At 35.2% G+C, this 16,856-nt stretch overlaps 5 protein-coding genes across 7 annotated transcripts; 2 read left to right on the top strand and 3 right to left on the bottom strand.

Annotated features, from left to right (window-relative positions):
• Nucleotides 1–23: 23 nt before the first annotated feature.
• LOC118277829 (abasic site processing protein HMCES) lies at nucleotides 24–1,572 on the top strand. Of its 2 annotated transcripts, none has more exons than XM_035596781.2 (5): nucleotides 24–189; nucleotides 298–538; nucleotides 610–813; nucleotides 980–1,192; nucleotides 1,291–1,572. In XM_035596781.2, exons 1-5 carry the CDS (start codon nucleotides 170–172, stop codon nucleotides 1,549–1,551), a joined length of 939 nt encoding a protein of 312 aa, XP_035452674.2. In that variant the 5' UTR covers nucleotides 24–169; the 3' UTR covers nucleotides 1,552–1,572. The 2 variants fall into 2 exon arrangements, with proteins under 2 accessions (XP_035452674.2, XP_035452675.2); XM_035596782.2 differs by having other exon boundaries at nucleotides 50–199.
• Nucleotides 1,562–4,391, bottom strand: LOC118277828 (uncharacterized). The gene is made up of 5 exons (XM_035596780.2): nucleotides 3,815–4,391; nucleotides 3,547–3,732; nucleotides 2,678–3,463; nucleotides 2,248–2,479; nucleotides 1,562–2,167 (listed from the first exon to the last, which is right to left on the bottom strand). The coding sequence occupies exons 1-5, from the start codon at nucleotides 3,929–3,931 to the stop codon at nucleotides 2,067–2,069; spliced, it is 1,422 nt and encodes a 473-aa protein (XP_035452673.2). The 5' UTR covers nucleotides 3,932–4,391; the 3' UTR covers nucleotides 1,562–2,066.
• Nucleotides 4,392–5,579: 1,188 nt separating this feature from the next.
• On the top strand, nucleotides 5,580–6,795 carry LOC118277854 (SAP domain-containing ribonucleoprotein). The gene has a single exon (XM_035596822.2). The coding sequence runs from the start codon at nucleotides 5,682–5,684 to the stop codon at nucleotides 6,486–6,488; it is 807 nt and encodes a 268-aa protein (XP_035452715.1). The 5' UTR covers nucleotides 5,580–5,681; the 3' UTR covers nucleotides 6,489–6,795.
• On the bottom strand, nucleotides 6,792–8,245 carry LOC118277853 (S-adenosylmethionine sensor upstream of mTORC1). Its single transcript, XM_035596821.2, has one exon. The coding sequence runs from the start codon at nucleotides 7,761–7,763 to the stop codon at nucleotides 6,807–6,809; it is 957 nt and encodes a 318-aa protein (XP_035452714.1). The 5' UTR covers nucleotides 7,764–8,245; the 3' UTR covers nucleotides 6,792–6,806.
• A 460-nt stretch (nucleotides 8,246–8,705) lies between these two features.
• Nucleotides 8,706–16,748, bottom strand: LOC118277852 (E3 ubiquitin-protein ligase KCMF1). 2 transcript variants are annotated; one of them, XM_050700293.1, is made up of 9 exons: nucleotides 16,534–16,748; nucleotides 16,181–16,348; nucleotides 14,944–15,080; nucleotides 13,474–13,592; nucleotides 12,816–12,911; nucleotides 10,149–10,323; nucleotides 9,882–10,056; nucleotides 9,610–9,812; nucleotides 8,706–9,540 (listed from the first exon to the last, which is right to left on the bottom strand). In XM_050700293.1, exons 1-9 carry the CDS (start codon nucleotides 16,547–16,549, stop codon nucleotides 9,487–9,489), a joined length of 1,143 nt encoding a protein of 380 aa, XP_050556250.1. In that variant the 5' UTR covers nucleotides 16,550–16,748; the 3' UTR covers nucleotides 8,706–9,486. The 2 variants fall into 2 exon arrangements, with proteins under 2 accessions (XP_050556250.1, XP_050556251.1); XM_050700294.1 differs by having other exon boundaries at nucleotides 9,882–10,041; nucleotides 16,534–16,747.
• Nucleotides 16,749–16,856: the final 108 nt, after the last annotated feature.

Genomic DNA, 16,856 nt, shown 5'->3' with positions numbered 1-16,856 from the left:
ATTTTTTCTGTGGTACTGAACAACTGTCACTGTCACTGAAAACGAAAGAAAAAAAATTGGAATGACATTGTGTTCATGTTGTGTTTCTGTTTATTATTGTTTGTATTTCCTGTGAGGAAACTTTGAATAAAAGCACTAAAATTAATAGATAAGCGTGATAAAAATAACCATGTGTGGGCGTACTGGATTGTATGATACAGTATAAATTAAACTCTTTAATACTCGATACTTATTTTGTGAAACATCCATATTTACTAAAACATAATAATATTCTATTACTTCCTACATGTTTTTCAGATCATTACAAAAGGATAAAGTACAGTGCGCTTGCAGTTATAAATCTAAAAATGATAATCACTATGTTAAACCAGAATGGCTTCCAGAATTCAATGCAGGAAAAGATTATGTACCTTCTTACAATATTGCTCCAACTGATGTAACTCCAGTTCTAGTTTCTTCTAGCAGATTCCGTAATATTGTAGACTGCGACAGAGTCCTTAAACCTATGATGTGGGGAATTATACCACCATGGCACAAAGTATGAAACTAAGACAAACTTTTTATATATATTTTGTTGATTTCCTAATTACTTATTGCTAGTGTTTTTAGGGGGACTATAAAACACACAACTTGAGTACCAATAACTGTCGACTTGAAAATATAAAAAGTTCCAAGCTATACAGTCCAATATTGAACAGTGGAGGTAGATGTGTAATAGTCGCTGAAGGATTCTATGAATGGCAGACCACCAATAAGATGTCTAAAGTGAAACAACCATATTATATTTATGCTCCACAGAAGGATGGTGTGAAGGTTTAATATTTGTTTTTAATTTTTACTGAATTCTACCTAATAAATAAAAATATTGCCTAACCTGGGAAGCAAAACTGACCATGAACTAATAAATTTCTCATGACTACTTTCCCAAAGAGGCAAAAGGTTTCATCCCTCAGGCATTAATTATGTATGTGTATTACAGATTGATGAACCTGATACATGGCATAACGACTTTGATGAAAATACAGGTTGGAAAGGAATAAATCTTCTCCATATGGCTGGATTGTACCACATCTGGCAAAATGAGGAAACAATAATTTATTCATATTCTGTAATCACAATGGAGTCAAATGAAACTTTTGATTGGCTGCATCACAGAATGCCTGCTATATTGGACAGGGACGAACAAATAGAAGTATGTCTTCCTTTATTTATACTGCTGTATTATGTAGTAAATCTAAAGTATTTATTTGTTTCCACAGACTAGTCTTTTATATTCTATTGTTTTCTCAGGCTTGGCTGGACATAGATAATGTTAAGCCAGACATGGCACTAGGCTACCTCAAGCCCATAAAACTGCTGTCATGGCATCCAGTTTCAACTGCAGTTAACAATTCAAGAAATAAAAGTACTGATTGTAATAAGAAAATAATGGAAGAAGACAAGAGTAAGAAAAAAACACAAAAGACATTACAATCCTGGTTTACTAAAGCTGAAAAGAGGAAATCAACTGATACTGGTGATTCAGACCCTAAAAAGTCCAAACTTGAATAAAACTGTGATAAAATGTAATAATTATATTTATTTTTAACTCCTTGGAGTAAGATGTCAATCACAAGCTTTATGATCACAAATCTCGCTATATACATTAGCTAGTCAACACAGCCTTTTATAATTATTTTTATAATACTATCATTTTCAGTTGCTTAAATCAACCTTAAATCATTAAGGCACCAATAAATCTGCCAAAAAATAATGTGATTCACATGTTAAAAAGGCTGGTTGGTCATTTTGGTGTTATATTCAATTTACTTTAATATCAAAGGTGCTTCTAAATGACCAATATTTCTCTGCAATTTATAAATGTGTCTTCTTTGGCAACTAATTGCACAGCCACATAAGTTTGGATGAATGTTCAGGCTATAACTGCAATATCCCATAGTTTGGTTAATACTGTTTAGTGTTGTAGTCACATATTACAGAAAAATATTGCCTGTTTAGAAGCACATTAATAAATGTAGGCCACTTCTTTACAGAGATAACAAAGATATGCAAGTACAAAAATACACTTAAATATTTTCAATCCTGAATTCTTTGAAGTCTGCTTCACACCTTATTGTTTTGTGGTTTTTCAAGAAATCAGACACAAAACTGTTCACCTCATACTGTTCTGTAATTAGAAATAATAAAAATTTGAACAATACTAAATTAACATTTAATTAAAAATGTCCATTAGTAGTGATAAAATACCTGGATATCTGCTGCACTGATAAATAAGCCTGATCAAGTGTTTAGCTAGAGCCTTAAATATTAATTTGCCCTTAATATGGCCCCGTATATAATAAGGTGTTAGAAGTTTCACAACCCATGGTGCAATTCTCTCTTTACAACTGGTGATAAACTCATTTGTCTCATCTAAAGGAGACAAGATTTCTTCATCATCACCGTCAGGCCCAAATAATTGCACAAATTTTTGCTTTACCTGTAAAAAAGAATTTTTTTTTATATAACAATTATTAGTAACTCCTGTAATGCCAGAATACAGGTCTAAACAAAACAGAGTTGGGGATTGGTACTATCTTGTAGTAAAGTAAAAAAGGTGGTACCAAACCCAATGGTGGTACCAAACATTCGGATTAGTGAAAAAATTAAGAAAATATAATGCTAAAACAGAACTCACCTTTTCTAGTTCTTTTCTATCTCTGTCACCTATTTGGTCCAGCAACTCGTGTAACTTTTGTTTTAAAAAATATTCTTCACATATCCATTTGCTTGTTACTCTTCTTCTCATTTTTTGTACTTCAGTCTTGTGTACTGGATGATCGTTGGCTACCAATAGTCCTGCTAAGTTAGCAAGCCTCTCATCTAATGATTTTATTTGGGCAGCATGGTTTTCAATAATGGAATCCTGATTGTGGAAATTATTATTAAAATTGTTATCCAATACATTAGAACTTATTTTAGTAGAATCTTCTTGAACTGTCTCAGTTTTATTTTCGAATAAAAGTGCACCATCAAATAAGTCATCATCATCATTGGTCTCTCCTTGGAAGAGTTTCTCTAGCTGCATCATTAACTCGTCAGAATCTTGAGATTCAACTGACATTCTTTTGGTAGGCATGGGCATTGTTGTGGAACTGGTAACCTGAGTTACTGTTTCACTTTCTGTCTGCATGGGGCAAATAGGTGGGTGAGGAGTATTATTAGTCACATAAGTCGTAGTTGTCATACTATTATCATTATTCATGTTTTTATCACTTATAATATTAGGCATTTGCTTTTCAATATTTTTTGGTGATTCAGACATTCCATGTCTTTTACGTTTACTATAGCCACATTGACAATTGTTATTCATAAGTGTGCTTGGGGTTTGAGTTTTCTTACTGTTTTCTGGTGGTTTATTAAGACAATTATATAAGTTTTTATTTAATTTTCCTTTCTTTGTATCTCTTTTTAACTCCTCTATCTGGAATGTAGATACATAATGTATTATAATACCTTTACATAATGTTTGATATAAGATATTAACAACAAGCAGTACCTACTTACCACAGAAATAATATTTTTCCGGTATATTTGTACCACCATACAAGCTTGGGCTGCAGTCACTTCTAATTTTTTAGCACACCTCCATATGGCACTAGGAAGATATATGTTTTTGTTGACTAACTTTTGGTGTGTTTCATAGTTAGTCGAAAGAAGTCTTATGATATACTCCATGTAGTATTTACGAACCTGTCAAAATAATACAGTATGTAGAGTGGTAGAGAATTCATTACATCTGAATTATTACAGTGGATGGTGAATTATTTGTTACCTTCGAAATTAAAAGTTGGGGATCAGCTTCAATATCTGGTAAAGGCATAACATTATTTTCATCTTCTAATAAGAATTGTTCAACAAACAAATCATGATCTGATGTTTGTACAGCCATTTTTCACAATATTACATTTATAAATCTTTGAACATTTGTTAAATCACTTATGTGTTTTAGATATTAGTTTTCACAACAACCGGCTTTTAAACAACAAACAATCCTCATTCTGTCTGCCATTTAATTTAGTAGGGAAGATGCCGACACTCCCGTAGTAGGCCTGTTATTATTATAAAATTGTCAATGTCAATATGGTAGTTGTCAAATGGGTGGGAAACTGTCAAAGTGGCGGTAGCATCGATAGTCCCAATAAAATTAGCTGGTATACTATAGTAGTCTTTGGTCCTAATAAAATGACTCGCTGTGGCATACCAAAATTAGATATATAAATCCAACCTGAAATAATCTTCCATTAGTACTTCATGATAATGTCATATATATAAATTATTATCTATATGAATACAAAGACTGAACAGCTAAAATGGGCAAAATATTAAACGAAAACACATTACCTTTCAACGAACTTGCCACGTAAAGTATCATCACGTTTTTTTAGTTCGCCTTTCCGTTATATGATAAATATAGGTATTTAGGCATAGCAATCAAGAATAATGGCTGCCACACTATCGGTTCATCTATACTAGCGTTTTTTTTTTTTTTTTTTTTTTTTTTTTTTTTTTTTTATGGAATAGGAGGCAAACGAGCAAACGAGTCACCTGATGGTAAGCGATCAGCGCCGCCCATGGACACCCGCAACACCAGAGGAGTCACAGGTGCGTTGCCGGCCTTTGTTTTTTAAAAAGGAGTATGCTCTTTTCTTGAAGGTTTGAAGGTCGTATCGGTTCGGAAATACCGCCGACGACAGCTCATTCCACAGTTTTGCTGTGCGAGGCAGAAAGTTGCGCGAGAAGCGCACAGTTGTGGCCTGCCAACCATCTATATGGTGGGGATGGAAATGCTGTCGTGTGGGTCGATGGCGAAAAGAAGCGGCAGGAATAAGACCAAACAATTCCTCAGAGCACTCCCCGTGGTATAAGCGATAGAAAATGCACAATGAAGCTACATCTCTACGCATTGCCAAAGTGTCAAGTCGGTTTGAAACTTCCTGACACTCAACAATCCGAACCGCACGCCGCTGAACGCGGTCCAGAGGATGAAGCTGGTACTGGGGTGCCCCCGCCCAAAGATGAGAGCAGTATTCCATATGGGGCCGAACTTGCGCCTTATATAGAAGCAGGCGATGGGCTGGAGTGAAATACTGCCTCGATCTGTTGAGCACACCAAGCTTTTTCGAGGCTAATTTAGCCTTATCCTCCAGATGACCACGGAACTGGACGTCGCTCGAAATGTTGATGCCAAGTATTCCAATACCGGCTGAGGCAGTCAGAGGGGTACTTTGAAACTGAGGTGAGACGACCAACGGTAGTTTCTTAGCGTCATTTGGATGTAGCTTTCACCGAGCAACCCCATTATTCAGTCGTTTAGTAAATAAATATTGCCTTTTTCAATGTCTTTGTATTATTATTATGCACCTTTGAAAAGGTATATGTGAAATGTTTGTGATTGTATAAAAAAGGATTATAAAATTGATACGTTAAGTTTTACAGTTCTGACACCTATAATTACTAAATACTCTTTTAAACCTGTAAAACTCGGAGATTATAAAAAAGTTAAGTTGTCATTGAACGTAAATGTCATTAATGTCAGTTTTACTTTTATTTATTATCTGTGGTTTGCCGCCGTGCGCGTACCTTACAATAATTTGGTAAATTGTATTTTTATAGGAAATTCAGTTGTTGTTTCCATCGCAATGGCAGATTCTACTGTAACAGAAGTGTCTAAAATGAAAGTGGTCGATTTGCGAAAGGAATTAAAGTCCCGCGGACTGTCATATACGGGAGATAAAGCAGAGTTAGTAGCACGACTTCAAGCTGCAATGTCTCAAGATGAGCACGGCGACATCAATTTAGATTCCGATGAAATTGACTCCGATGGTGTTTTGGAAGATGAAGATGATAAAAGCCAAGGTGACATACTCGACGACAATGCTGTGGATACTCTGAATGAAGAGTTAGCACTTTCTGAACAGCCATCTCCCGTAAAGACCACGCCAGAAGCTAAACCGCCCCGAACCCTCAAAAGGAGAATAACCTCAACAGAAGTATCTAAAGATAAACCTGAAGATAATAAATCAACAGAAAGTAAGGAGTCTGCTGCTAAAAAAATTGTGTTAAACAGAGCTATATCTATAACATCTACTCCTGCAACAACCGTTGAAGACAAAGATGTAGCAGCGGCCGAGATAAATCCCTCAAGTAATAAGATTAAAATTACAGCAGATATAGATACTAAAACACGGTTGGAAATGAGGGCAAAACGATTTGGATTACCAGTAAAAATGAGTGAAGATGAGAGGAAAGAAGCCCGTAAACAAAGATTTGGCCAAACTGTATCAGCTAAAAGTTCAGCCATCTCAAACTCTGGTACTTCAGTGAATTTAGAGAAATTCAAGAAAAGGGCTGAAAGGTTTGGACAGTCAGTCTCTAAAATAATGACTGATATAGAGAACCAAGAAAAATTGGCCAAACGGAAAGCTAAATTTGGAGCATCAGCATAAAAATTAAAGTGAAATAGCTATTGTAATTACTAACGTAAAAGAAACAGATGGTTTATTGTGAACTTGCTGCAGATATTGACTTTTGGTGACCAAAACGTTAAAGAAATCAATAGGTATCTAGTATGATAATTTTGTCTTTTTCAACTAAAAGTTGTTAGTAAGTGACATCATCACTATATGAGTGATGAGTCCATGTTCTATTACTTATAAATCTACTGACATACATTAGTCAATTAAGATTGTATTTAAGGTTAACATTTAGCTGTAATTGTTTACTTTAAGGGTGAATAAAAATTGACTAAAATTATGACGTATTATTTAATTGAAAGGTAATTCTTGAAAATCATCCAGAACAGAGTCTTCATCTATGTGTTGTGTTGTGTCTAACTCTTCATCATCTAAAATATTGGAATCTTGAGGTATATGGATGGCATATTCCATATAAGGTTCTTTGTACAATAATGCCCATCGTTGAGCAATTTTTTTGTCCAATGATTTTCTAAACGCCATACAATGCATAAACTTAGCTTTTTCATACTTTATTCTATTGAAACCTATTTGAGCCAGTGTGTATCTCCAGCATTTCATAATCTTGCTATTTGCTCCAACATGTTTAGAATCAGGAGTGTTTATTATAAGGATGCCACCGGGTTTCACAAGTTTGTAAGCTTTCTCACATGCTGCAATTCTTAACTCGGAGGAAGGTATGTACTCAAGGAGAAAACAAAAGGTTATAACATCAAACGACTCTTGCTGGAGTTGAGTTGCAGTCAAATCCTTTATTATGTGACAGTTCCCAATTGCTACATTTAAAAAGTCACATTTCAGAACAGAAGAATTAGCAGGGCATAAATCTATTGCTATTACATCAAACATGTTGTACACTTTGAAAGGATTATAGCAACTACCGACATCAAGTAGTTTAATGGGTTCAGAGAATGATTCTTCAAGTTCTACTTGTAGACCTATACTCTGAGAAATTTCCAACTCTTTATCTCGGTACTTCTTGTACAACTGGTTATTGAAATATTCGTGGCAGAATTCAACTGCCCATTTGATTCTAGAGGTTGCTTCACTTGTATCACTATTACAGTTAGTTTCCCAATGTGTGGTGGCTAATTTCTGCATGCATTCTGCATATTTTGATAAAGTGTCTACTTTACAACAATGTTCCTGCCATGCTGTGTCGGCTCCTAGTTTGGAACTTGACTTCCTAAGTGATAAATGCACACTTTTTATGTAGTCTGAAAGTTTTTTATGTTCCTCACTTGCCATTTCGCAAATAAATTAGTTCAGATTATGTTAAAGCCTTAATCCTAGTGGATAATAATATTTTTTAAATCTTAACAACCTTAAATTGCATTTATTTACAATTTCAACAATTCAACATTTCTGCTATTTAGATCAGTGACAGAATGACGGTGACAGCGTCAAGTATAAAAACGTCAAATCAAATACTCAAGACATAAAATGTTGTCATCATTAAAAATATTTCATTTTGAGTTTTGTATTTGAAATAAGTATTACCACATAAAAATATTCAATCTAATATAATACAAAACCATAAAATAAAACTATGATAAGCGACATAATTGCTGAAATGTAATTTTCCTTTGAATAAATCTGTTTTTTTGTACTTTACAAACATCATTTGTTCTAAAATAATTTATAGAATACACAAGGAAAATTATGTTTAGTAGCCAGAATCATTATTTGTTGAGTCTTTTGGGAGCATTTTTGAGATGATGACATTATAAATTCAAAATCTTTTCTTTTTAGCAAAGTCTAGAAGCTAGTATGCTTTAGATATAGGATATTTGATACCCACTAGATAAATTAGGCGTTCAATATGATTAAAAGTTATCTATCAGCTGACAATCAGCAGAAAATTGGGAACCTGTGCAGTTAGTTCTTTGAGCCTAATAGTTTTAACTGCTAGTATTTTTTCATATTGTCACAAATATTATAATGAAAACTGCTGGTGTTAATCACAGTTTCGAATAAACTAATAATATATCTGGTGTAAGACTCCAACATTGTAGACAATATAGCACTTTAGCTTTAAACAATACATTACAAACATTAGTTCTCTTTCAAGTAAATAAAGTTAGTATTTAGTAACAAGTCCATGTTTCAGTAAGATATTCTCAACATGGATGAAATAAAACAAATTTGTGGGCTTGGTTGCTATTAATTTAGTAAATGAAATACATTGCATAATATTATAGAATTTAATTAGGGTACATACAAACATTTTGTAATGTTGGAGTATAATAATCAAACTAATAAGCACTTTGTTTGAGTAGCTAGTGAAAATTTGTGGGTAAGTATGTATGTTCTCAACTGCTTTATAAAAATAACTTTAGAGAGGAGTCAGTGTTTACCGTGAAATATGTTAAGTTGCTGAATAAATTAAAACAATACCTACACTTTATATAAGATAAATACAATACTTAATTATTTAATAACGACCCTAAACAATCGACGTCAAACTTTAAAGATTGACCATTGTCAAAATTTTATTATAAATTTTGAATAATCGGCGAATTATTTTAACTTATCTAATCTTAATGCAAATGCAATTCAATAGGACTCCTCTCGTACGATAATAATTTAATAACGATGCCCTATGCATATCATTATTCTTTAAAATTTAATCGTAGTTAAATCGATTAAAACATTCCATCACTATTAAATCTCTACGATAAAGGAAATCACACGGATATTTCGAAAGCCAACAAAACAAACAAAAGCGTCCACTAATAAGTGTTAGCGTAAAACAAAGAAACGAGTCCAGGTAACGGTGCGTCTCCGGCCGGGGCTCGCGACACGCCCGCGACTCCATATTTACAACGGATAAACACTAACAACATCGACGGCCACAAACTTTACCCTCCGGCGCGTACCTCGCGGACTACCGTAACATCTAACGAGTAAACATCCAACAGTTTCGTCCACCGACGTCCGTGGCGGGCACGGCGGGCGGGCCGCGCCGCTCCTACCTGCGCTCCGGCAGCCGCGCCGCCGCCGCCGCCGCCGCGCGCGCCGTCTCCTGCACACACACACTGCGTCAGCCGCGCCGTCACACGCGCTCCGCCTCCGCCTCGCCCCGGCACGCTACCTTGCTGCGCGGCGTCGGCTTCACGCGCGCCGCCACCGCCAGCGCGGGCGGCGCGGGCTCCAGCGGCGCCGGCGGCGCGGGCGGCGCGGCAGGCGGGGGCGGCCGCCACGCCGGCGCCGCGCGCCCCAGGGACGCCAGCACCAGGCCGCGCAGCAGCGCCGCGCGGCTCTCCGCCTCGGGCCCCGCCTGACTGTCGCTGGCACCTGCGCATACACCGGGACGTTACGACCGAGTCACGAGCAGCGACACAAGTCTGTGATTGCCGTACTCACCGAGGAAGCCAGAAAGGAGAAACTGCGAATCGCTAGGTTCGGGTTGTGGTTGGGGCTGCGCTACGGCAGGCTGTGGCGCGGGCGGGGGCGCGCTGCCGCTGGCTCCGCCGGTCGCTCCGCCTGCGCGCCGCGGCAGTCGCTCCAACTGTTGTCGAGCCGCCTGTCGATGATTAAACTATAATTAATAAAATTGGATTGAACGTTAATCGATACGATGTCCGACACAGTATGATACAGTATAATAAACAGTAATGGTGAGGGTCTGACCGTGGCCTGCTGCCGCTCCAGTTGCAGCTGCATCTGTAGCTGCTGCAGCTGGCTGGGCGTGCCGGGCTGGCCGGCGCCGCGCCGCACTCCCGACAGTTGCGAGAGCAGCTCGGCGATGGGGTCCACGACGGCGTCGCGCGACGAAGGCGACAGCGACGAGATGCCGCCGCCCGTGCTGCAAACATTCAAATACATTTACCTATTTGAGACTGATTAGAAAAAAAAAACACATCTGCAAAATAGCATTTTAACTTTCGTGAGACCAACTAAACCAGCATAAATAACTATTTGAATGCATCAAGAGCTTTCCTGTGTTTATAACTCAGCTTGTACGTTATATTTCGGACTAAGTGTAGTCTAGTTCAGCAGATTTCATTTAGCTGTAATATTACAAAGCTGAAAAACGCTATATAGCTTTATTAACGCTAGTTAGTTGAGTTATACTCAGGAGACTTGAACAAGCAGTAATGTTTAGTGAACAGCTAAATTAATGTCAAGACATTGGACTACTCAACTAACAGACAGGAAAAAAAACATACTGAGTGTTTACATTCTTGTTTTTTGAATTCCCAATTTGATCTGAGTGCTCCATAATTAGCCATAATAGATGGTAGCCTAATTGGTCTTTAGTTAACTATCAATTAATTGCTCAATTTATGATAAGAATATGTAAAATGACGAAAGGTACTGTAGGTACAGCTCTAGTTCTGAAGAGCTCAGAGGTATCTAGTCAAGTGGGAGGAGTTTGACTTGCGCACTGGCATACACAAAGAACAAAACAAAGGTAACACAACTTAGTTTACACAGTTTTCTGTTGCTTTCTTTTACATTAGCATAAAAACCTGCAACAGTGGACTGCTAGTCTGTATTTGAAACTTCAATTACTTAGAAATTTTGATATTTTCTTTCTTACTTTTCTGGTGGTGGCGGCATGAAGAGCATTAAATTGAGAAACAGCGTAATCATTTTTAATTATATGCTAGCTACGTATTATACTTGATGTCGTTAAATGTAAACTTAGTAAAATGTGAGTTATCTTTACTTTGTTGTTGTGCTTGTTTATGTTACATGGCTCTATAATCTATTGTGATAATGTGATAGTGACTAGTGTTGTGATGAGTCTATGGTTTGAGTTGTCTGTGGTTAGTTTTGTATAAAATAAAAATATAAACAAAATAAAAATCAATACTTTCGAAATTATTGACATAATTTTGTTATACATTCTATAATGGCCAATCCGATGTTTACATATGAAACTGAAAGAAGTTAGTAATATGGTAAGTTTCATGTACTAAAAGAGAAAGTTATTACTTGTCTTATTTTCGTATTTAATTTGTTAGCATCGCTTTCTATGTAATATTAAAATACCAATGAAAAGATGACTATCATCCCTAAACTAAAACCTACAATATATGCTACTAACTAAAGTTTAGTATTAGTAAGTTTAGTTATACATCCCTACATCTATATAAAAAATGACGCTTCAAATTGTTTACGCAAAGCATAGCATTTTTGTAGTTGTTTTGCCTGTAAATTATTGTGAAATAAATTAATAGTAAAATGCAAGACAAGATAATGTTTAATTAGACAAAGAAGAATGTTACAAAAAAATGCTCCTTTACAAGTATTATAAAGAGATAGTTTTATCTACACTTGAATATAAAGATGAATGTGAGAAAACGGCTTTCAATACTACAAATTAATATGAGGTGTAATATATTGTAGGTTGGTTTATCATATACAACCGAATAAGTTATAATAGATGCCCTTCAAAGAATGCCAAGAAAATGAATATTTCCTTTGATTCAAATTAGGTGAAATGTCTGTAAGCTAACTACTGAACGACTGCACTGAATGGGAATGTCTTTATCATGGTTTATTCCAAGAGAAAAGTTTAGATTAAAAGAAAAGAATACCAGAAAATTAAACGTAATTTAACACGCATCCAGAGTTGGAGCGGGTTGCTAGTGTTTGTGACATGCTTTGAATCTATACTAATATTATAAAGCTGAAGAGTTTGTTTGTTTGATTGTTTGTTTGTTTGAACGCGCTAATCTCCAGAACTACTGGTCCGATTTGAATAATTCTTTTTGGGTTGAATAGTGCATTTATCGAAGAAGGCTATAGGCTATAAAACATCTCGCTATGACCAATATAGTAGTATTATAAAGCTGAAAAGTTTGTTTGAACGCGCTAATCTCCAGAACTACTGGTCCGATTTGAATAATTATTTTTGTGTTGAAAAGTGCATTTATCGAGGAAGGCTATAGGCTATAAAACATCACGCTATGACCAATAGGAGCCAAGCAGAGCGGGTGAAACCGCGCGGAAGTAGCTAGTACAATATAAAACACATTCCCAGCCACGTCTGTCAATCGGTAAGCGTCAAACTCAAAAACTACTGAGCAAAATTTTTTGATTCTTGAAGAAAGATGAAAATGAATGAAAGAAGGAATGTTGATGATTAATATAACTTAGTCGCCACTGCGTGAGAATGTTAGCTACAACAAAACAAACCAAATATAAATAACAATATGTTTTTCCATAAGCTCTCTAAAAACCCCCCCATGTAGATAGGCATGTATGAAAAGATTGATGAATGTATTGAATGTATGAAGACATGCATAAGAAAACAAAAAAAAAATAGTAGAAAAAAGGATACATTACCTAAATTGCATATTAGTACGTCGCGCGCGACTCACGCCGCGGCCGGAGTGCGGCGTACGTCGCACTCCTCCGTGCCTGATACCGCTTGGTTCATCTTGCACAGTTGTTAAGGCAAATATTCATTAAACATGTACATTATTAACAATAAAATTCATATTTCACGTATTTTTGTACCAATTCAGGGACGTATCCAATCTACACTAATAAACCTAAATAAAAAAGGACAGCAGGAAATGTTGTTGAATAGGCTCTGAATCTGCTACACCAATTTGAAGTTTTGTCTCACCATTTCACAGAATAACAAAGGCTACTTTCTATCCTGATATTCCTACAAAATTGGAAACTACTCAAGGGAAATATTTGAAAATCTTTGTGGGCCCAAGAGCTGGCAGAAAAGTATAACAATAAAAGTAGTAACTCTTAAGGGTCGGTTCATATCTGACGTAAAATACATCGAGCGTATTATCGGTCGTACTGACGTATCATCGGTTGAGTGTGAACGGTCAATTGTTTTTCTATACATTTGTCTGTTCTGGCGTTACGCGACTGATGATACGCGACATATGTTCCGTAAAATATGGACCGACCCTAAAAAATAATATATGGTATGTTTAGTAACCCCTCTGTAAAAAAAGATTATTATATTGAAAAGGATATTAGAAACGAAATGAGATCTCTAGGACCAGTCCTATGTTCCAAGGTAAGATGTCCGGCAAAGTCATCGGTCACGAAATTTGGTTCCCCACCAGGCATTGAAGCACATACTGGACACACCACCTGTTAACAAATGTCATTAAGAAAAAGGATTTAACAAAAATACATTACAATAATTATATTTCTAACATAATAATACGCCTTTCAATAATTTTTGTTTTATGTACTTTATTGTATTTTTTAATTATGTTTTAAGGTATCATGCCATGCCTGATGCTAAATAAATACTTTCTCTTTCTATTGAAAGATGTAATTGAAGGAGCATGTAAGCAAAGTAACAACCCACTAAGTTATTAATTATATTCCTTTTATAGTGAAATTCTATTCATATATCAGGTGCAATTCCAGTCTTCATGCTACTATGAGACGCTCCAGTAATACTTTGTCCGACCTGGGCATTGAACCGTTTCAGACTAATCCAAGAATGCGAGTCTAAGGCAGAATTACATACATAATTTATAGTGCAATTCTATACATTTAAATAATTGAGTGCAACAGTCGGGACCCATATTGAATGTTTTTGGTCTAGTTTATTTAATGGGTCCCGAGTTACACTCAATTATTTAAAGTCTTCATGCTATTTATTTTTATTTAACACTTTTTAGTTAGTTATAATACGGCTATGTGTTTCTCAAGATTTCACCCGCGATACGAAACGACTAGTCAATCGCGTCGCGTAGTACCTATACGAGTATTTAGTTTGGATAATAAAGAACCTAATTGCTCATAGTATTTTTTTTCTATATGTCAGTGATGTACCATTTTGGAATCCTCATGATGAGCTCTTTAATTTGATACCCATATTGTAGCAAATTATTTTTTTTATTTTTTTTTACTTCTCTCTAATGTTGGTTTTTATTTTACGTCACATATCTAAGAACACTTGGGTAATTAAGACGAATCCAACGATGCCCTGATTGTCGAAATCCATCAAGCCGTTTCGAAGAAATGAGGTAATAAAGAATATTAGGCTCATACATACAAGATACGCGCGAAAAACATAACCCTTCCTTCGCAGTCGGGTAAAAAATACTAGTGCAAACTTGCAATGTGGATAATTTTGTTTTTAATTAATTGTAGTAATTTTTTCTGATGGATGGAAGGGGATCCTTCCATCCATGTTCTTATGAAGACAAAATATGGAAGCACAAAAATAATTTCAAAAACAAAACTATGTAAAAAAAATAATAGATCATATTTACAATATTGCAATTTCACATTTCAACATAAAAATAAATATAATGGCATTTCCTGAATCTGTGAATGAACACTGGAACAAAGAGAGGCGATAGTATCTGCTAAAGTCCAGATATAAAAGAAAGTAAAATATTAGTTCAGTTAATGAATAATAACAATGAATTATTATTAAATTGTCAAGAAAATTCCAGAATGCCATAAAATATGAATAACTTACAGCCAATGTTGTATCTGCATGCTCTGCGGTAACATGCTCCATGAGCGCTGTGTCAGTGAAGCCCATCCGATTGCAGAATGGACATGTGTATGCTTGCGGTTGTTCCAAAGTTAATGCCTCGCCACCATAGTACAGATCTGAAGATGACATGATATATTGATATAAAGACTCTTTATAAAATATATCCAACATAACTATGTTGACTATACAACTATATGACTTTGGTTAAAATCAATGTGCAGTGTTTGTAAACAAAGAAAACATCCACGGGATTGTTTATTTTATTTTCATGATTTAAAATTTAAAATCTTTTTTAACAAATTAACTTTTAAAATGCATAATTAAGGGTAATGTCTAGTCAATTTCAATGTGTCAAAGACAGTACAAATTCATTAGATTTTTTCTTGCATTAAATGTCATACTTTTCTCTTTAATTGGCTATAAAAATATTAAATCAATGATTAAAATTATATCATTAATCAGTAAAACAATTTATTTTTGATTGAGGAAACAACTCTATCAGATTTCTGTTGCCTAACTAGATATGCCATGACCTCAATTTAGAAAAAAAAAACCTTATATAAGACCCTAATTACAGCCAGTAGGCTAGTGCAGTAGTATTAATTATGTGTACATTGTACTTATAAACAAACAAAGCATTCATATTTTGCCTATTTGGTACAGATAAGTACAAATTTATCATTCACTATCATGTATGAATAATTTTATGACTTTTTCGATGCATTCCACTTGATGAAAACTTGATATAAACATACCTGTTGTAGATAAGCAAGCTTGACTGATTTTATTTGTTTCCACTTAATAGCTGAACCAAAATTAAAAAGTATTCCCAATAACCAGAGTCTAATTAGAAAGTGATGCATTATACAAATATTGTATGGTTTCAGTGAATGAACAAGCTTATTTGATTCCAATAAGAATACTATAAGAGTTTTAAAATAATTAATGAATAACTGTTTGTTGTGTCATGATGGTGTTATTGTCCACAGGTGGCTAAAATTTTACCAATGTTTTTATCTTAAGTTAGTGTGAAATACCTTTGTTTGGTACAATAAAAATGTGTGTCAAATGAAGACATAAAGAATATTTTAATAATTTGACACTGCCTTGTGTATAAACATGCTATCTATGTTTTCAACCTTGCATAGGTATAATATATAAGTATTTGGCATATAAGATGCACTCTAATATATATAGCACTGTAAATAGGTCTCACCAAAGTCACTTCTAGATAGAATGCATTGCATTGGGTGCTCTGTAGTGTGTTGGTTTGTGGTAGCGCCGGACTCATAGCAGGCTGCGCACAAGTCATAATCGATGCAAATCAAACATTTGTATCGTCGTCCTCTGAAGTTATTTTTCAAACAAGAATCACAGCTGACTCCTGAAAATATGTCAATATACACAATACAACAACAATTCGTCATTTCTTTTCTATTTAAGACAATTATATTAAAATTAAATGCATAAATCATATAATTGCGTTAGGATGACAATATTTTCATATTTTTTTGCAATGAAATTCGCAGTGACAATAGCATCGAACAAATTTTGATTATCATTACCCACCTTCATGGCGATTCATTTTCGCCAGAAAATGTCGTCGAAACAGACACTTCTTGGCACCAGGATTACCGGTACTATATGAGGTATTTATATTACTAATCTAAAATAAGTAGCACAACATATAATATATTAAAATACAAGATTGTTAACAAAAATTTCCAAGCAAACCTAACCCAACCAGGCCATAATGACGTCACATAAATGAATGAACCATCGATATTGCTCTTTTCTTTTCAAAATTAGGCAATGGCATGACTTGTTCAGCTAAATCTGTCATTGAGTCATTGCACAAATGTTAAATATTGATTGTTTTATTTACTTGAGAT

Source organism: Spodoptera frugiperda, chromosome 18 (assembly GCF_023101765.2).
Source record: "Spodoptera frugiperda isolate SF20-4 chromosome 18, AGI-APGP_CSIRO_Sfru_2.0, whole genome shotgun sequence".
Taxonomy (NCBI): domain Eukaryota; kingdom Metazoa; phylum Arthropoda; class Insecta; order Lepidoptera; family Noctuidae; genus Spodoptera; species Spodoptera frugiperda.
This window is presented reverse-complemented; position numbering and strand designations above follow the sequence as displayed.